General features: G+C 45.7%; 1 protein-coding gene across 2 annotated transcripts in view; it reads right to left on the bottom strand.

The window, feature by feature from the left end:
- The window catches only part of ADAM32 (ADAM metallopeptidase domain 32), a 39,189-nt gene that overhangs the window by 3,577 nt on the left and 14,892 nt on the right, over positions 1-20,720 (bottom strand). For both annotated transcript variants that reach the window (XM_053268967.1, XM_053268966.1), the window contains exons 8-20: positions 20,229-20,300; positions 18,674-18,840; positions 16,650-16,731; positions 15,699-15,835; positions 13,970-14,168; positions 11,404-11,493; positions 9,308-9,506; positions 7,053-7,161; positions 5,305-5,488; positions 4,977-5,057; positions 4,103-4,223; positions 2,314-2,479; positions 1,818-1,868 (exon numbers count right to left, since the gene is read on the bottom strand). In XM_053268967.1, the coding sequence (XP_053124942.1) occupies positions 1,818-1,868; positions 2,314-2,479; positions 4,103-4,223; positions 4,977-5,057; positions 5,305-5,488; positions 7,053-7,161; positions 9,308-9,506; positions 11,404-11,493; positions 13,970-14,168; positions 15,699-15,835; positions 16,650-16,731; positions 18,674-18,840; positions 20,229-20,300 (1,658 nt within the window). The remainder of the gene's footprint in view (positions 1-1,817; positions 1,869-2,313; positions 2,480-4,102; positions 4,224-4,976; positions 5,058-5,304; positions 5,489-7,052; positions 7,162-9,307; positions 9,507-11,403; positions 11,494-13,969; positions 14,169-15,698; positions 15,836-16,649; positions 16,732-18,673; positions 18,841-20,228; positions 20,301-20,720) is intronic.

Here is a 20,720-nt window from a genome sequence, read left to right as displayed (position 1 = left end):
AGGAAGGGTGCTTTATAGATGGAATGAATGAATTGATGGATGGATGGTGGATGGTGGATGGATAGATAGATAGATAGATAGATAGATAGATAGATAGATAGATAGATAGATAAATAAATAAAGGAATAATAATAAAGGAATAATAATAATGGAATAATAATAATGGAAAGTCCCAGTCAGAAATCAAATCACTGCTAAACACTGTCCGTATATTCAGTAGTGATATAGCAATGGAGTTTGGACTAGACAAGTGTGCTGCATTAATAATGAACCGAGGAAAAATAAGAAAAACAGAAGGAATAGAATTGCCCAATGGAAGCAACATCAAGAACCTGGAAGAGAAAGAACATTACAAATACTTGGGCATTCTCCAGGCTGATAACATTGCACACACTGAAGTTAAAAGAAAAATTGGAAGTGAATACATCAGGAAAGTTAGAAAAATCCTCAAGTCCAAACTCAATGGCGGGAACACCATACAAGCCATCAACACCGGGGCTATACCAGTTATCAGATACGCTGCAGGAATAATAGACTGGACCCAGGCAGAGCTAGAGACACTAGATCGTAAGACCAGGAAAATCATGACCATCAATCATGCTCTCCACCCCCGCAGTGATGTAGATAGGCTCTACCTCCCTCGCAGCTCAGGTGGAAGAGGAATGCTGCAAGTCCATCAAACAGTAGAGGAGGAGAAAAGAGGCCTTGAAGAATATATCAAGGACAGTGAAGAAGATGCACTTAAAATGGTCAATAACGCGAAACTATTCAACACCAATGAAACAAAGCAGGCCTACAAGAAAGAACAAGTCAAGAACTGAGCAGAAAAATGGAAAAATAAGCCCCTGCATGGTCAATATTTGCACAATATAACTGGAAAAACAGACATCACCAAGACCTGGCAATGGCTTAAGAATGGCAACTTGAAGAAAGAAACAGAGGGTTTAATACTGGCTGCACAAGAACAGGCACTGAGAACAAATGCAATAAGAGCAAAAGTTGAAAAAACCATCCCCAAAGAGCAAGTGCCGCCTTTGTAAAGAAGCAGATGAAACAGTGCACCACCTAATCAGCTGTTGTAAAAAGATCGCACAGACTGACTACAAACAAAGGCATGACAAGGTAGCAGGGATGATACACTTGAACATCTGCAAAAAATACAAGCTACCTGTAGCCAAAAAATGGGGGGACCATAAAATTGAAAAAGTTGAAGAAAATGAAGATGTAAAAATATATGGCACTTCCGACTACAAACAGACAAACATCTGCCACACAATACACTAAATATAACTGTAGTTGAGAAGAAAGAAAAACAAGTTAAAATAATCAACATAGCAATACCAGGGGATAGCAGAATAGAAGAAAAAGAAATAGAAAAAATCACAAAATACAAAGATCTACAAATTGAAATTGAAAGGCCGTGGCAGAAAAAGACCAAAATAATCCCAGTGGTAATTGGCGCCCTGGGTGCAGTCCCAAAAGATCTTGAAGAGCACCTCAACACCGTAAGGGCCACAGAAATCACCATCAGCCAATTTAAAAAAGCAACTTTACTGGGAACAGCCTATATTCTGCGACGATATCTATAATAACAGCAACAACATTGATAATAAAATCCAGCCATTCCAGGTCCCTGGGAAGGACTCGATGTCTGGATAAAACAAACCAGTCAATAACACCTGTCTGACTGTGTGAATAAATAAATAAATACATAAATAAATCGATTTCTATACTGCCCTAATTAAATAAATAAATAAATAAATAAATAAATAAATAAATATTTAGTCACTGAGCTACAAATTATGGGAGAATATTACCTTGCTTTGTCCGATATGCTCATGTTCTCTGATGCAGAATAAGATCTAGACCTGCAATAAGTATTACAATTATTTTATTTTTATTTATTTTACATTTATATCCTGCTCTTCCTCCCAAGAGCCCAGAGCTGTGTACATGATTGGGTTTGTCCCCACAACAACCCTGTGAGGAAGGTTAAGGGCTGAGAGAGAAGTGAGCAGCCCAGACCCAGTCATTTTCATGGCTGAACATGGATTTGAACTCGAGTCTCCCCAGTCCTAGCCCAACACTCTAACCCGTATGGGTTAGCCCAACACTCTAACCCCTACTGGCTCTACTCTAAATTACTTTGAATATAATTCTACAGAGTGCTCTCTCTGTAAGCATTCTCTCCATCCTAAGAAAGATTAATGCTGTAGGAGAAATTCCACTGACAAAAAATGCTGTGCTGTGTTGTGAAACAAAACAAAGGACTTAGACTTTGGAAGGACCACAGGGCAGGCCCCGGTTACTTACTCTTCCTCATCCTCATCATCTGACTCCTTTGCTCTTCTACAGTAGTGGCTGATCTGGTTCCACTTGGCAACCAGGACGGCCGACCCCAGCGCAATGGGCAGAAATAGAAAGATGCTTAGCAGCACCCACATCCGCTTGCTGCTTTGGGCGGCTCTCTCTGCAATTTCTAGACAGAAACAGATTTCACAGCAGCTTTACAGTGTTTGCTCCAAAACCGATACCAGAGTGGACCATAGGAAGCTGCCTTAGACCGAGTCAGACCATTGCTACAATCTAGCTCCGTATTGTCAGCACAGACTGGCAGCAGCTCTCTAAGGCTGCAGGCAGGCGACTCTCCCAGCCCTACCTGGAGATGCTGCCAGGGACTGAATCTGGGACCTTCTACATGCAAAGCAGATGTCCTACAAGAACTAGTTTTTATGCCCACATCAGGCTTGAAAGCAACCACTCATCTGGTCACCTGGGGCAAGTAGAAATGGCCCCCAGGTGACCAGCATTTGATCAGCATTTGATCGATATGCAGACTGATTGTATTCAGGGTTACTTGGAAGGCAGTCCCATTGGATCAATGGGACTGACACTTTTGTACATATATGCTTAGGATGGCAGCACTTCCTCAGTATGGTGGACCAATGGTCTGATTTGGTACAAAGCAGCTTCTTTTGTTCCTATGTAAGGAGAAAGGAGATTCCAACATTAAAAATAAAGATGGATTTGAAAATCTAAGCAGGGAGTTGAGACATTTTCTAGTTCCATTGGTGGAGTGGCATGAACATACAAAACTGCCGTATATCAAGTCAGACAACTGGTCCATCTGGCCCTGGTTCTACTCTTTCCCAGCCTTCCCACTCAAAACTGGAGGCACCAGGGATTGAACCCAAGACCTTCTGCATGCAAAGGATGTGCCCTGCTGCTAACCTATGGCCCCTCCTCAAGGAGATGAGCAATCCACACTGAACTTGACATTAACATTTGGCCATATTACTTGGCGTGCGTTTCTCCTCAGTATTCAGTCCCTGAAATGAGAGGTAGTGGGGCTTGCCTGTCTACCTGGACACTAGAGGTGTAACTATAGGGGGGGCAGGGGGGCACATGCCCCGGGCGCCATCTTTTCTGGTCACGTGGGGGGCGCCGCCATGACCAATTTTTTTTTAAAAAAAAATTAATTTTTTGTTAATACAAATGTTTCCTGCTCAGTGCAGCAGTGCTGCAGCAGTCAAGGGAGCGCGTCGGTGCCCCCTTCCCCACAAGCGGTCCCTTCCGCACCGCCTGCGCCCCCCCGCATTGCTTTGCTGGCGCCTGGCGGCCAGTCAGTGGCCTGGCTTGGCGGCGGCGGGCGCTTGTGAGGAAAAACCTAAGTATAATGTAGTATGCTTGCCCCGGGCACCGATTTCCCTAGTTACGCCTCTGCTGGACACCATGCTCTCTGCAAAGCATCCCCCACTCCAATCCCTGTGGCATGCAGGCTAATTGATCAGAAGACAGGGATGGGCTCTCTGCACATGCCCAAAGCCCCCTGATTCTTTGGTGGAAGGTGGCAGAGTTGCCACTCAGAGAATGCCAAGTGAGAGAAAGGTTATTTCAAATATTTCTGCCCACCTCCTTTTCTTATTAGGTTTTTCTTTTTAAAAGAAAAAAAATATGCGATAACCTCAAAACAGCTATTTATACTCTGGTGTTCTGTGTTCTGATGGATCTGAAATGGCCATGCCTTCTTCTTGGGGCCTGGTCCCAAAAGGCTGCAGCTGACTGCGGAGGGTCTTGGCATGACTGAAGGGGTCTGACTTACGAGGGTCCACGGCACGCATCAGCCTGCTGTCGGCACCTCCTCCCAGGGAGTTCCCTTTCATTTTACAGTTCGGAGGAGCCCAGCCTGGGTCACAGTGGCAAATTTTCCTGTTGCTGCAGATCTGGAAACACGGGGGAGAATAAAAACACACCCTTACTTCCTTGCATCTCTCCCTGGAGATGCTGCCAGGGATTGAACCTGGGACTTTCTGCATCTTAGCAGGTGCTCCTTCACTGAGCTATAGACCCCTCCCCAAAGAGGAAACTCTTACAGCAGGCCACATTCTCATGTAGTCACCCATCCAAATGCAAACCAGAGCAGACCCTGCTTAGCAGAGGGGAGAATTCATGCTCACTACCGCATGACCAGATCTCCTTGAAAAGCCAAGCCCTGCATTTCTGGTTATCAACAGAAAGCTGACATATGTGGCGTGGGGGGAGGAGTTGGTCTCCTCTATCCCCAGTGCCCCTTGTGGCCAATAAGATAGAAGGTGTAAAGCAGGCCTGCTCAACTTTGCCCCTCCAGCTGTTTCTGGACTACAACTCCCATAATCCCCTGTCACAGTAGCCAATAGCCAGGGATGATGGGAGTTGTAGGCCCACATCTGCAGGAGGGCCCAAGTTGAGCAGGCCTGGACTGTAAAGAGTCGATGTCGATGCTGCTGGACCTGTATCTCCAATAGTTTTTGCAACTGGGGAAGCAATTTAAAACACACACAGAGGCATTCCCCAAATGCGGTCAACTACAGCCCTCCTCAGTCTCCTGCATGTCTGGGTTCAGCCTGAGAGGCTTACAATGCCTGCATTTCCCAGGGAAACACATCCTTGAGAGCAGAACCCGAGAAGCCCAAAAATCGAATATTCTTTTTACTTACTCCATGCCCAGAGCATTGCTTTTCAGGATTACAGTTGTACTTCAGGACTTCATATTTCTCACAAACTTGCTTGATACAAACCTAAAAAGAAAAAGAAAAAGGGGTTGTTTTTTTAAAAGAATAACAAATACTGTACCAGCCTACACACCTGGAGATAACACCAGAGAGACAGTGAGATCTTGGGTGCCTGTAGTTCATTTTCTGCACCCCTCCAGCTCCTCCCATACGAGCCACCACTAGCAAGAACCAGTGGTTTTTCCTCCTTGCATTATTCTATATGCATTTTTATTGTAACAATATTGCGGCTTTGCCAGATTGTATCCCTTACCTTATCATTTCCACACTTGGTACCATCTTTCACCAGCATTGGGTCAAATGCTGTCTCCAGCTGTTTCAAGTCCAGAGAAACACAGATCGTATCTTCCACTGGAGCATACAGGACAGGGACTTTCATTCCAACAAAAGGAACAGTGCTAGGATATGAGCAAATCAACTTTCCACATCTGATATTCCTATCAAAGGTATTTAGAGAAGTGAACAGGGTTACATGTGGGCAAAGAGTATAAAATGAGTTCTTAGAAATTCCAAATTCTCCATCTCCAAATCACCAAATCTGGCAACATGGGTAATTTCTACAACTGGTAGAAATGGTTTAACAAGGATGTGCACAAAATTCGCACAAATCAAATCTGAATCAATTTGAATTTGAAACCAGCGAATAGAGTGGAGATTTGTTTAAATCAATTTGAATTCGCCAAAGTCAAATTTGTTCAAATTTGATTTGATTTTGGGTGAATTCAAATAAATTCAAACAAATCTCCACTCTATTCAGTGGTTCTGAATTCGAATCGATTCGTGCAAACTTTGTGCACATCCCTACAGTTTAAATAATTGTAAAGTAATTTCTAATGTCCATGATAGCATTTTATAGATGAAATGGGGACAACTCTCGGGTAACATTCCAATCCTGACACCAAGGATTACTGCCCATCTGTTTCTCATTACACATTGCTGGAGGTTCTTCTCACGTTTGGCCCCTTCCAGACAGCAATGAACTGCAGTGTTTTAAGTGAGAATTTCCTTGGCATTTACATTCTCCTTCAGACTTCTGTCCTTTCCCCCAGCAAGATCTCATAGGCTGTTGAGACACCCAGCAAGGAATTCGCACAATTTCTGCAGTGCCATTTCTCACTTTCTGTGAGTAACTCACCCTTTCCCACATTTGTCCGAAAAAATAGTAATGAAAAAGGATGAGTTATTCGTGGAAGGCAAGAGATGGCCAGCAGGGGGCGCTAAGAAAATCACGCAACATCCTTGCTAGGTATTTGAACAGCCTGTGATATCCCAATGGGAGAGAGGATGGAAGTCTGAGGAGTGTGTGGATGCCAAGTCCTTACTTGTGCAGGCTCTTCAGAATGCACGTGACGGGCAGGTTTCTGAAGCTGAAAATGAACCTGGCCAGTTGAAGTGTGTGAAACAGTAATGTTTTTTGAACATTTGCTATCTTGTCCCCATTATACTCAGTATCATTCTGATACCAGTGTTGATTAATTTTTACATATAGTTTTATGTTCATAGTCTTAACTTTTAGCTTCTTCTACTCACTCACTATACTATGTTTTTAGGTAATTTTATAGAGATCCTGTGGTATAGTGGCTAGAGTGCTGGACTAGGACCGGGGAGACCCGAGTTCAAATCCCCATTCAGCCATGAAACTAGCTGGGTGACTCTGGGCCAGTCACTTCTCTCTCAGCTTAACCTACTTCACAGGGTTGTTGTGAGGAGAAACCTTAGTACACCGCTCAGGGCTCCTTGGAGGAAGAGCGGGATATAAAATGTAAAAACAAAAAACAAAACAAACTTTGTAGGAGTAGATTGTCTAAACTGTTTTGGTTTATTTTGCTGTTATGCTGGTCAAAGACCAAAATAAAGACTATGCCTATGCCTATACTATACAGTTCCCGAGGTTTCATTTCAACTATCATTTAATAATGCACCATACAACTGAAGATGCTCCACACATACACCCACACACCAGCACACTGTTATGTCTTCTCTGTTCCCTAATTCACATACCGAGCCGAACAAGCCTTAAATCCATGTTTTGGGTCGCTCCCACAGTGTCCAAATCTATCCGTCTGTCCATTGATTTCTTCGTAACAGGCCTGAGGAGCATTTCCGGAATCTGCAAAGGTTGAAACGGCCGCACTTAGGACAAAAATACCCATAATGACCTCTCACCATTTTTTCTTTCTTTTTGTAGCAGACCCTTGAACATGTGGGTGAGTAGAAGGAACTGAGTTCTTATGTCATTAATTTCCCCACTGTTCTCTGAAGCCATTCATACACCCTACTTAAAGTCATAAGCATTTGATGGACGATGGGCATATCTATGTGCCGGTTCCGACGTACAAATACGAATAAGACGAATATTTATATACCGCTTTTCAACCAAAGTTCCCAAAGCATTTTACATACAGAAATAAATACATTAATTAAAGAGCTCCCTGTCCCCAAAGGGCTCACAATCTAAAAAAGAAACAGAAGAAGGACACCAGCAACAGCCGCTTTGAAACTTGGGAACTTTGAAACTTGGGTGAATGTGAAGGTCCCGTTGGACCTTCCCACAGCCGTGCGTGCAGCCAGGCTATTGAAGATGGGGTGTGGGGGTGTCCACCAGGATGCACGCAATGCAGAAGACGGATGAGGGGAGAGAGACAGTTTTGAATTTTTTTGGTTCTATTTTTAAAGAAGAATAGTCAGTGGCGAGGCACTAGAGGAGGGCCCCCATGGATGCAGCTCATGAGCTCTCAGTCCGTGTGTGGGGACAGCGCCTTCATGGGCTCAGGTATATCCCCAGTAGACTGTCCCTCTCATGAGACTGTAAGCCCACCCAGTTTGTACGTGTGGACCGGCCCCAAGACTTGTTCACACAATTATAATTTGGGTAGGACAAGTTTGCACCAGCTTTGGGATGGCTCTGGCCAGAGTGCTCTAGCGGCCCCCCCCCCTCGTGACAATCTCCCCTGGTCATGGTGGGATAGACTCCCCCCAACACCGCATCCTTTGCCCTTCTTCATCTTCATATCCCGTTCCGGAAAATGTGGGTTCTGCCCTCCCATCCCGCAGAGAAAGCGGGATTCCATCCCTACCCCCCAGGCCCCCACTCCCCCCATGAATCGGAGTTTGTACGGGGCTTTCAAGGTAGGGGCCACCTGAGTTGGGGGCGGCCACGGTGCCGAGGCTGGCAGAACCGGTGCCGGTATTGCAAGACATTTAAAGGGCTTTTCGATGTGCTTCCCCTGGCGAGGGTGTGCACAGCACTCCGAAAATGCCTGATCTCAAAAGGAACGCCCTGCTGAGGATCGTGTCCAATTGCAGCCGGGTCACTGACACAATGACGCTTGGCCCTCAGTCTGGCCACGGAGCGGGCTGGGATCGAGCTGGGAGGCCAGGCGGCAGAGAGGGGCTCCCCTCTCCCTCCACGCCCGGCGGGATGGCTGCAGTTAGTTGTACATCTGCGGCGCAAATTGGAGTTTAGAATTCTAACTCCAGTGAGTGCTAAATAGAGTTACTCTAAAGCTAAACACAGTTAGTTTGCACGTGTGGAACGGCCCCAAGACTTGTTCACACAATTATAATTTGGGTAGGACAAGTTTCCTACCCTAGATGAGGAGCTGTGTGCACTCCTGTTTTGTGATTGTGTGCGAGGGGAACTGCAAGGTTGGCGCGGGAAGAAGTAATCATACAGGAGAGAGGAACTGCCTCGGAGGGTGACCCGGCCCACCTCGGTAAAAGGCCGGATATGAGAGCTGGGTCAGACAGCACCGTCCGACCCAGCTGCTCTCGCCCAGATGAGCCCTTCCTCCTCCTCTGACCTTGCTTTTCTCCTCGCACACGATCACAAAACAGGAGTGTGCACAGTTCTCAAACTAGAGTAGGACATTTGTCCTCTCCTAATTGTAATCCTGTGAACTGCCTTCTACACGACGGATTTCAGCCGGCGTAATCTGGTTATTCTCTCTCCACGGGGAATCCTGAGAACTGTAGTTCTGTAAACGGGGCTGTGCATTTCTGACACTGACACGCAACTCTCAACACTCTCGCCAAACAACATTCCTGGTATTCTTGGGGGGATGCCATGATATAGTTATGGTGATATAAAACTGACAATAATGATGTACCCTCAGTTATATACATATACATTGCCCCCCCCTCTCTCTCACACACACACACACAGAGGTGCCAGATGGAAGATGTTGCTGGTTCCTCTTCTATAAACAAAGTGGGTTTTTTAATCAAGGGGGAGCAGAAAGAGTCATCTTCCTTACTTTTGCCAAAGATCTCCTGGCAGTGTAGATCAGGGGACTGGCACGCTCCACCATAACAATAGCCAGTATTTCCAGCACACCTGTACCCATTCTGGACATAAACATCAGGCGGGCACACTGCAGATGTCCCATTGCAGTACTCCGGAAAATCACAGGTGCTATCAACGCTTGATCGACATACTGTGTTTTTTGGCTTAAACTAGATTTTTTTAGAAAGAAAGAAAGAAAGAAAAGATTAAGTAGCAGTATTCATGCAATGGACTTCTGAATAGCTCTACAAGATTTCTAAGAAGCGCTATTATTTACTTTTTAAATTTTTATTTTTAAAGTGTATAGCCTGCTTTTCTTTGAAATTATGAATGATAATTACGATCTATGTGATAGATTGGCTTCGGGGTCAACAAACTGGGAATCTCTGGTGCAGGGAAGGGAGCCTATAGGCTAGTTCACACCATCAGTAATTATGTTATTTATTATTTTTTATTATTTATTTATTTGATTTGTATACCGCCCTTCCAAAATGGCTCAGGGCGGTAGGACAAGCACCCTACCTTTATTGGGGAGCTGTGCACCCTCCCTTTTTATGATCGTGTGTGAGCAAAAGGCAAGGCAGGAGGCAGGGAAAGTGAACTTGTGCAAGGCTCCCACAGGGTAGCAGAGCTTTCCCTCCAATCTCATTAAACAGCTGGGTACAGCAGCTGGGTAGGACAGAGCCCTTCTACCCAGCGGGAGCCTCGCACAGGCTCACTTCCCTGGCTCCTCCTACCTTGCTTTTTACTTGTGTATGACTGCAAAGTGGGAGTATTGTGCAGCTTCTGAACCTGGGTAGGGTATTAATGCTACTCTATTGCTGCTCATGAGAACCAACCTTATGTCTGATCTCATGTGATAAGTCTGTGCCCAACTCCCTCAGTCCTTAACTACTCCTATTAACATAGCACAGGAGGGGAAAGATTTTCTGGCATCTGGATCAGTTTTCCACAATAATGCAGGAATTATCCCAGTTTAAGTCTTACATAAGTAGCCACTGATGATCCTCAAAAGCAACATGACATCTTCAAAGGAAACTGATTGATTGATTGATTGATTGAGTGAGTGAGTGAGTGCTGTCAAGTCAGTGTCGACTCTTAGCGACCACATAGATAGACACTCTCCAGGATGATCTGTCTTCAACTTGGACATGAAGGTCTCTCAGTGGTGCGTTCATGGCTGTCGTAATCGAGTCCATCCACCTTGTTGCTGGTCATCCTCTTCTTCTCTTTCCTTCAACTTTCCCAGCATTATGGACTTCTCAAGGGAGCTGGGTCTTCGCATAATGTGTCCAAAGTATGATAGTTTGAGCCTGGTTTGTGCCTCGAGTGAAAATTCTGGATTGAGTTGTCCTAGGATACATTTGTTTGTTTTCCTGGCTGTCCCTGGTGTCCTCAAAAGTCTTCTCCAGCACCAAAATTCAAACGTGTCAATGCTTTTTCTATCTTGCTTCTTCAGAGTCCAGCTTTCGCATCCATAGAGTGTCACGGGGAAAACCATTATCCGAATGATTATATGACAACCAATGTGTGGCCTAGGCGAAGAGAAGCCTCCGCAGGTGCCTAAATAATTCCAGAAGCCAATATCGTAAAGTAGTGAGAAAGCTCCAGAACACAGCTTGAGACTAGATGTTGGGCAGAAACACAGGGGCATGGCTACCTACAGTTTTCAGATTTTAAACCATAACTCATTACATAGGAAGCTGCCTTATACAGAGTCAGAGCACTGGCTCATCAAGCTCAGCATTGTCTGCATGGATTGGCAGTGGCTCTCCAAGGTTTCAGCCCTACCAGGAGATGCTATCAGGGAGTGAACCTGGAACCTTCGGCATGCATGCAGGTGCTCTAGCTATCATGAACATTAGAAATTACTTTAAAATTATTTAAACTGTAGGGATGTGCACAAAGTTTGCACGAATCAATTCGAATTCAGAACCACTGAATAGGGAATATCTTACAGCAGACTGACATGCAGTCACCCATCCAATGGCAAACCAAGGCAAAACCTGCTTAGCAAAGGGGACAACTCGCACTCGCTACCACAAGACCGGCTCTCCACCCGCTTACCTTACAGTTGTAGCAGCATGCCTCATTACTGCACGTGGCCCCTTGCTGAAACGTGCATGATGCAGTGCAACATTTACTTTGCTTACACTCCTGAAAAGACAATCACAGGACTGTTTGTTGTTGTGGAAACTGAAGGCAAAAGTTGACATTCCAGGACTAAGACCAACAGGGCATTTGGGTGCCGGCACATGGATCGTGCTTCTACACTAGAAGGAACAATGAAAGTCAGCAAAAGGGAAAATCTGTCTTGCCGGACTGGATGGGCCTTTGGTCTGGTCCAGCAGGGCTTTTCTTATGTTCTTAATATTTGGCTCAAACTATCAGCTATCATCAGGGGTGCAATCCACCCTCCCCTTAACTTTTCTCTTTTAAAAAGCTGCTGCAGGAAGGTCCGATCTAGCTCTAGACTGATAGGCTCTAAACCTTTGGTTCGGTCCTGGCTTCCCCACCACCACCAGCACACACAGCTGCTGCTCTTTGATGGAAGTTTAGTTACCGATCCTGTTGTTAACCTATAGCAGGGCAGTTCACACCATCATCGTAAGGTAGAAGGAGGCTCCTAGCCTAATTTGGGAGCTGGGAGCACTCTCCATTTTTGATCATGTGTTGGTTAAGATCAGAAGCAGGGAGCTTGATCAGCTGCCAGGCCCCGCCCAGATTCCTTCCCCAGCTTCTCGAGGAGGCGGGGTGGGTGGAGGGTCATCCTACCCAGCTGGGGCTTAACTGACAATCAAGCTCCCCATCTCCGACCTTGGTTTTATCAAACACACAATGAAAATTCAGGAGTGCGTCCAACTCATGAATTAGGAGGCTTCTCCTACCCTAATCACCATTGTGTGAACTGCCCTAATATATGTTAAATGTTTGTTTCTTAATCCAATTTAGTATCAATGAGAGCTTCTTTTCTTTGACCAAAATAGCAGCCTCCAGAGGCCAAATCCTGATTGGGACTGAGGTGGGGCAGGGGTAGGTTTAACCCCCCACCCCCCAAAAAAAGATCTTACAGTTGCAGTCCTAATCAACAGGGGAAGTGCATTCTGGCTGCTACTGAAGTGGGGAAATCTGATTAGTTATTTAATTCCTTGGAGGAATAAGCACACTTGATACCAGATGTTTCCTAATCCTGTTTTTAAAAATACTTTATTAACATTATACAAATGCATGCACAGTAAAGTAAAATTCATTAAATTGACAAACACCTATATGCCTGATAATTTTCAGAACTGAACTGAGAAATAAAGTCATATATATATATATAACAAAACGTAAACTAAATTCAATAAATGGAACAGTAATCAAACTGTTTGATTAACATAAACAGTTATTAGACTCCCTTCTATCACAGGGATTCACAATCTTCTTAAACAAGTGTACCCTTCTGGCATAAACCTTCAGCTCACACACCACATAGAGATTGTGTGTGAACAGAGACCCAGCGTGGTGTACTGGTTAGAGCACTGGTCTAGGAGCAGGGAGACCCGAGTTCAAATCCCCATTCAGCCATGTTACTTGCTGGGTGACTCTGGGCCAGTCATTTATCTCTCTGCCTAACCTACTTCACAGGGTTGTTGTGAGGAGGAACATAAGTATGTAGTACGCCGCTCTGGGCTCCTTGGAGAAAGAGTGTGATATAAAATGTAAAATAATAATAATAATACATATGCATGCACAAATTTAAGTGTTACAGTTAGGGAGACTGGCTACTCCAGTCACTGGTTCACATCCACACTAAGTTACTCATAAGCAGCCTTATTGAAATTATGGGCCTATTTTAATTTCAATGGGAACACTCCGTGCTGCTAATCTTCTGAAGTCTGTCAGGATGACGGGAGTGATACGATGAGTGTCAGCACGTAGCCAGCCAATCAGGAGCAGAGGAGGAGGGCCTTCACCCCCCCTCCCCTTCTGCAGTGGACACATTGCTGAGGGCACGTTGGCTTCAAGCCAGCAATTCTCAGTTGAGGATCAAATTGGTGGTTGCAGAATGGGGAGGCAGGAGAGCTCAGAATAACCCCTGGGAGCCATTCAAGTAAACGTTGTGCCGTCGAGTCAGTGTTGACTCCTGGCAACCGTAGAGCCCTGTGGTTGTCTTTGGTAGGCAATACCATTGCCTCCTCTCGCGCACTACAAGATGATACCTTTCAGCATCTTCCTATATCGCTGCTGTCTAATATAGGAGTTTCCCACAGTCTGGGGAACATACCAGTGGGGATTTGAACCAGCAACCTCTTGCTCCCTAGGCAAGTTACTTCCCCACTGCGCCATTAGGTGGCTGCCTAAGTATCCCAGAGATATTAGGACCCCCTATCGGGAACTCCTGCCCTGTCACAATATATACAGCTCTAAAACACTCCGCTTATAAATTGATCCGGGGGATAGGGAAAAGGGAAGCAACAGAGCTACTTTTTAAAAGCGAAGTTAAGCCCACGCTTAATGTAAGCTGTAGTTTGGCTGCAAGCTAGCTGTGATGGATGGGAATCGTTTTTATGTACGATTTCATTTTGGTTTTTCAAACCTGCCCCTTGCCCAGCCTAAGCCACAAGATACAGATTTCTCAGTCACTGACCTCTTCTGAGCCACAGTCGCACTTCTCTCCGGTCTCCAAAACCCCATTCCCACAAACGGAATGGGTCTCTGGGGTCCTCTTCTTATAGTACAGTTTTAAATGAGGTCTGTTAGAAAGGCAATGGGCACCCTTGAACTTAATGAAACTCTTGAAGTCCTCGATGCTGCAGCTACTAAAGGGTTTGATCCCATTTGAACGTCTGAAATAAAAAATATAATATGCTGTATTGAAAAACACTATTGAAGATAAAATGATCACACATCTGAAAAACAAGTCTTGCTGAAGAAGGATCAATATTGCCTCTGCAAAGATGTGTCCGGTCTAACAATTTGAATTTGAGAGGGTCAACACACACGTAGACAGGGGTGACCCAGTTGAAAGTCCACTGCATATTACTTGGGCTTTCAAGAAACATCTGACAAAGTTGCTCACTCTTGAGTAAACTAGCAGTTCCTGGATAAGAGGATGGAACATCTTACAGATGGGTATCCAAGTAAAGAACAGAAAGCAGGGAGTGGGAATAAGTGGATAATTTTCACCATGGAGGAATATAAGGAATGGAGTTGTCCAAGGATCTGTATGGTACTTTTTAATGAACTTGTTCATAAATGCTCCAGAATTAGGGGAGAGCAATAAGGATGGATGCCATTACATTATTCAGGGGAGTGAACACCAAAACAAATTGCAAATAGTTCCAAAAGGAGCTTTCCAAAATGCATGGATGGGAAACAACAGGCAGTGATTTAACAGGTGAGATCTTGGGTCATGGTGAATAGAACTCAATGAAGACACCCACCCAGCATGCAACAGCTGTGAAAAAAAAGGCAAATTCCACAAAAACTACTAAAAAGTTGTATTGATGTTGTCAGAGAAATGGAAATGAAAACTGGCAGTCTTCCAAAGATTACTCCACAGAGAGAGCATAAAAATTTGTTCATTGTATCCTAACCCAGAACCACCTAATGGCGCAGCGGGGAAATGACTTGACTAGCAAGCAACTTGAATCCCCGCTGGTATGTTTCCCAGACTATGGGAAACACCTCTATTGGGCATCAGCGATATAGATGCTGAAAGGCATCATCTCACTCTGCGTGGAAGATGGCAATGGTCAACCCCTCCTGCATTCTACCAAAGACAACCACAGGGCTCTGTGGTCACCAGGAGCCAACATCTACTCGATGGCACACTTTACTTTATTTTACCCTAACCCTGATCCTAAACCTTTGCTCTGTGCAGAAATGACTACAATGTTACCCCAATCGTTTGGAGGAAGGAATAAAGAAGGGATGATAACACAGAGAAAGCTGTAAGTGCAACAAGGCTAACCACCTATTTTCCATTTCTAGGGAGCAGCCGTTGCCAGAAATCACTATGAGCAGTTGTCCCCTGAGATAATACCGATGGCCAAAATGTGTGGGCTTGGCTCATGGACTATCATAAGAAGACTTCTGAATATTTATGTATTTATTTTATTTAAAATATTTCTATATCACCCAAAACGTGCGTCTCTGGGCGGTTTACAATCAAAATCATTGAAAACATTAAATCAATTAACAACTGAAATCACTGAAAACATTAAATCAGTTAACAAAATCATTTAAAAGACTAAAAACATTTAAAACCCAGTATTACAATTATTTAAAATGATAAATCTAATTAAAATACGAGCTACGGCTCAGCACTATGGAAAGCAAGAGCGGGTGGGGAAATGGAGAAGAGTAGGACTTACACGGCCCGGGTGTTCATGACGCAGATGGGTGCTGAGCAGTGGCAGTCCTTGCCATCGTCATGGTCCATCCCCAGGCTGAGTCCCAGCACTTGTGCCAGGATGACTGAAAAGGTCTCCAGGGTTATTGACTTTTGGTACTAGGAGAAAGGGGAAAGATTGCCAACACTCTCAAACAGCAAATAGCTAAGAAGAGGCAGGGATACAATTCAGAACGATAGACTGGAAAACTGGTCTTGACCTTTAAAGCCCTTGACAGCTTAGGCAGGGCTGGGCAACCCTGGAAACTCCAAGTCTGAACTATAACTCCCATCATCCCCAGGGACTGGTGGCTGGGAAGGATGGGGAGTTGTAGTTCCACAACAGCCAGGTTGCCTATGTAGGGCCAAGTTACCTGAATGGCCACCTACTTCCATGTAGCTCTGCCCAGCCTATGAGATCAAGCAGACACACCCTCTGCAACTAGGGCAATGCCTCTTTAATTCTTTTAACTAGGTTATCAGTTATATAAAAACTCCATGGTGAAATGTTCTCTTTAATTCCCGCAAATGTGGCAATTTGCGACCATCCCCTAAATGCAAGTGACAGATTGAGCCTCCTGGTCACCAACAATCTATTAGGCCAGTTCACACAAGAGAAATCTGAGTAGGAGGAGAACCCAGCCAGGGTAGGAGATCTGGGCGCACTCCTGATCAGCAAGATCAAGGTAGGAGAAGGGGAGAGTGGTCATGTGGGAGGCGGGAGCAGGGTCAGACGGCTTCCCCTCCACCCTTGGTTGGAGGGATTTTACTGAGGGTGGAGGAAAAGCCATCCACACAAGGTGGAGCGCCTCTCCTCCTACCTGGATCTTGGCATTCACACGGCAGTCAATTGGGAATGCGCCCAACTCTTCTACCCTGGCTATGCGCTCGTGTGAACTGGCATATCAATCAAGAAGCATCAGCTATACTGCACCAGAGCGACTCCTGCATCGAAGTTCCGGAGGCACAGCTTTCCTGCAAAGGCTGCTCCTACATACTGAGGCTTCTCCCTGTAACTAAAGCACAAAAACAGAAGCTGGGTCATGTACTCTGGAGGGTCCAGAGCATCTACAAGCTACTTACCAAAATCTCCCCATGACCAAGACTCATTACAAACGTTACACATGTATTTTACATGCTCAACTAATGGGAAGAGATTCAAGAGCACTTGGGATGGAGAGATAGTCTTGTGGTAGCAAGTATGAATTGTCCCCTTGGTTAGGCAGGGTCTGCCTTGATTTGCATTTGGATGGGGAACTACATTCAAGCACTGTAAGATGTTCTTCTTAGAGGATGGGGCCATCACTCAGTGGATAAGCATCTGCGTGCTTGCAGGCAGAAGGTCTCAGGTTCCATCCCTGGCAGCATCTCCAGGTGGGGCTGGGAAAGGATCCTGCCTGGAACCTTGGAACCGCTGCCAGTCAGTGTAGACAGTATAGAGCAAGGTGAACCAATGGTCTGACTCAGTAGAAGGCAGTTTCCTATGTAAACTTTTAAGTCTCACATTAGGAAAATGTTGCTTGCAACTCTTTGGCCAGCTGGGGGTGCTCGCGCAATGCAACATCTCATACAGGAGGCTCCTGCTCTGCCATCCACAATAAGGCTGAAAATGTTTAGGAGCTGAGCTATACTTAGACTCAAGCCCAGTAGTGTAATGCTTGAGACTGGCAGGAATGCAGTCCTGGTACATTTCTCCCTCCAGGGTCTCAGCAGGGATGCTGAGCCCTTCGCTTTCTACATTGGAAATGATGTGTTGTTCTTGCCATTCGAATCATTTATTACCATTCCTCCTACCTTAGGAACATAGGAAGCTGCCATATACTGAGTCAGACCCTTGGTCCATCTAGCTCAGCATTGCCTACACCAACTGGCAGTGGCTCTCTCCAGGGTTTCAGGCAGGAGACTTTCCCAACCTTGCCTGGAGATGCTGCCAAGGATGGAACCTGGGATGTTCCGCATGCAAGTCCTACGGCGGACTAGTGTCAGGACATCCTAAAACGAATGGCAGGGTATGTCCACTGAAATGTCCTTTCTAAATGGCCCTGGAATGCAGAGGCCCCGGCCACAGTCCTGCTCTATGAGGGCCCGGTTTGCCTGTAATTTCATATTTTTTAAAAAAACAGCAAGCACATGCTTGGAGGAACATGCAGTTCAGCCCTGAAGGCATATGGTGAAGCAGCCTTGATGGCGCTAAGCAGGATTTGGTCTGGTCAATACTTGGCGGGGATTCTGCTGGGGGAACCTTTTATAGGCTGCCTTGAGTTCAGTGGAAGAAACATGAGACGTAAGAAATAATCCAATGTGACCTTAAACACAAGGCTGCTGCCATCAGCAGCCAGCCCAGGTCAAGCTGCAAAAGGCAGCAATAGAAAAGTAGATGTGATTATGGTCCCCTCCTTCTAACGGTAGCCAAGGATACAGCTTGAGGGGTGAAGAAACACGTGATGGGATGCTGTCATCAGGACACAGGAAGCTGCTCAAGATTGTCTACACTGACTGGCAGCAGCTCCCCAAGGTTCCAGGCAGGAGTCTCTCCCAGTCCAACCTGGAGATGCTGCCAGGGAGTGAACCTGGGCTCTAGATGCTCTTCCATTGAGCTGCAGCCCCCTCCCCTAAGGGAAATATCTTACAGCACTCACATGTAGTCTCCCATCCAAATGCAAACCAAGGCAGACCCTGCTTAGCAAAGGGGACACTTCACACTGGCTACCACAAGACCAGCCTTTCTCCCATTGCTAAGCATTTCAGGGGAGAGGAGGGGCTAGCTGATGCAGGACTGGGGGTGTTTTTTGTGCCTGCCACCCACCCCTATTCTGCATTATTTTGAATTATATGAACATATGTATTGGTTGCGTGTATGTGCATTTATTCTTTACCAAAAAATACAACAGCTCAGTGGGAAAGGTGTAACAAGATTAGAGCCGGTGTGCACTTAAAATTAGATAATATTCGTCTTACACTAATAAGTATGCCACGTCATGAGGTCGCAGAACAAGATAGGAATTTTTCCATAGCAGAAAACTGCGAAGTAACTTGTCGGGCTCTTCCGATGTGGAGATTTTATTATGATCTGTCCAGAATTCCAAAGAGGAGAGGACAACTGTTATGTTAAGGCTGCTAAATATCTGAAAAGATATGGAAAAATACATGTTCAAATAGGTTTCGAGTGCCCTGTGTTGTAATTAGATAACATTCATCACAGTGGCCGTATTCGCATGCAACGCAGAACCTCAGGGCCAGTGGACCTGCGATTCTGCACCCACCCTCCACCTCCCAAATTCGGATGTTCAGAAGAGCGGTCTCTCTGCAGTCAGCGAGAGTGCAGAGAGGAAGGGAAGCTGGGTGTGCGGATTTCAAGCCAGCAATCCTCGGAGGGGGAATAAATAGCATGGCTGCAGCATGGAAAGGCAAGAGGGCTCTGAGCAGCCCTTGGGAGCCCTTCAAGTGCCCCTAGGGGAACCCCTGGGGTAGATCATGTTGGAGATACAGCTCCGGGCACAACTCTTGGCACCTTCTATCCTACTGGCCACTGGGGGCATTAGAAATAGAGATGGTTAAGTATGGGTCTTCCTCTTTTGTTTCCCCTCTTGTTGTCTCTCTTTCTACTCTGGCTTTTGATTGGTAGACTCTCGGATCTCCCCCTCCTCTTCCTTCCTGCCTGCTTGCTGCATTTTACTCTCTCCTCCTCCTTTGCACTGTTCTCACACTATGAAGACATAGAAAGAGCAGGGGCACAGGCTTTCTATCCAAGTATGTAACTTCCTAAATAAACCTTCTGGTCCTTAAATGTCTGCCTCATTAAACTCTCAATGGGCTTGGTTCTTCTCACACACGCTTGCTCTGCTATAACTGGGATCACTGAAATCCCTTCCCTAGGGCAGATCGTGACTTCATTGACATGACTAAAGGTAATGATCAATGACAGCAATTTGTTTGTGTCCATCATGACTGATCCGCTGCCCTTCCAACAAGCTACTCGAGTGGTTACAAAACAGAACATTACATAACACTGCAATATTGGGAAACGATCACAAGCTGTGACTTGGTGTGTGCATATTCCTGGCATCCAGCGCTATGTATGTGGATGCCAAAGAATTGCTAGCAGGACAGGGGCGGTAGAGGAAAGTCCAAGTGAAAGCATTCCAGGCACTGATGTAGTTGCAAATTCAGAAGTGCAGGTGCTCTCCATGACAGCTCCCATGGCCACGCCCAGGCCAACAGCCAGAGAACCCGAGAAGTAGGGATGTGTATGGAACTCACGACAGCGGTTTTGGAAGCAGGACCGGAGGGGGAAATGCGGCGAGGGAGGTAAGGGCACCCTCCCCGGTCCTTAAAGCAACCCCCCCACACACCTTCGAACCAGCTCAAACGCCAGTCTTTCGCCGAACCGGTTCATGCACACCCCTACCGAGAAGTACCAGCGCTCCATCCCTGTGCATCCCTCCCTCCTCTACACCCAATTCCAGGTGTTCTTGTCAGCATGGAAGAGAAACAAAACACGGCAGTAACTTACACTGTTGACAAAGCCGATAACTTGAGCTATACTCTGGGTTACAATCTCCTGGTTTCTACCCAAATAGAAGTACTGAAAAGGAATCAGACAGATGCAGTGGGACAAAAAGAAAATGGCATTGGTTGTTTTTTTAACATCACCACAACTGGCAAGGCTACAACACCTGGGGCTTTTTTCGTTTAGAAAGGAGGCAACTAAGGGGAACACAGGAACATAGGAAACTGCCATATACTGAGTCAGACCATTGGTCTATCTAGCTCAGTATTGTCTTCACAGACTGCCAGCGGCTTCTCCAAGGTTGCAGGCAGGAATCTCTCTCAGACCTATCTTGGAGAAGCCTGGGAGGGAACTTGAAACCTTCTACTCTTCCCAGAGCGGCTCCATCCCCTGAGGGGAATATCTTGCAGTGTTCACACATCAAGTCTCCCATTCATATGCAACCAGGGCAGACCCTGCTTAGCTAAGGGGACAAGTCATGCTTGCTACCACAAG

This window comes from Hemicordylus capensis, chromosome 8 (assembly GCF_027244095.1).
Source record: "Hemicordylus capensis ecotype Gifberg chromosome 8, rHemCap1.1.pri, whole genome shotgun sequence".
Classification (NCBI taxonomy): Eukaryota; Metazoa; Chordata; class Lepidosauria; order Squamata; family Cordylidae; genus Hemicordylus; species Hemicordylus capensis.
Note: the sequence above shows the minus strand (reverse complement) of the source record. Positions and strands in the feature narration are given on the sequence as shown.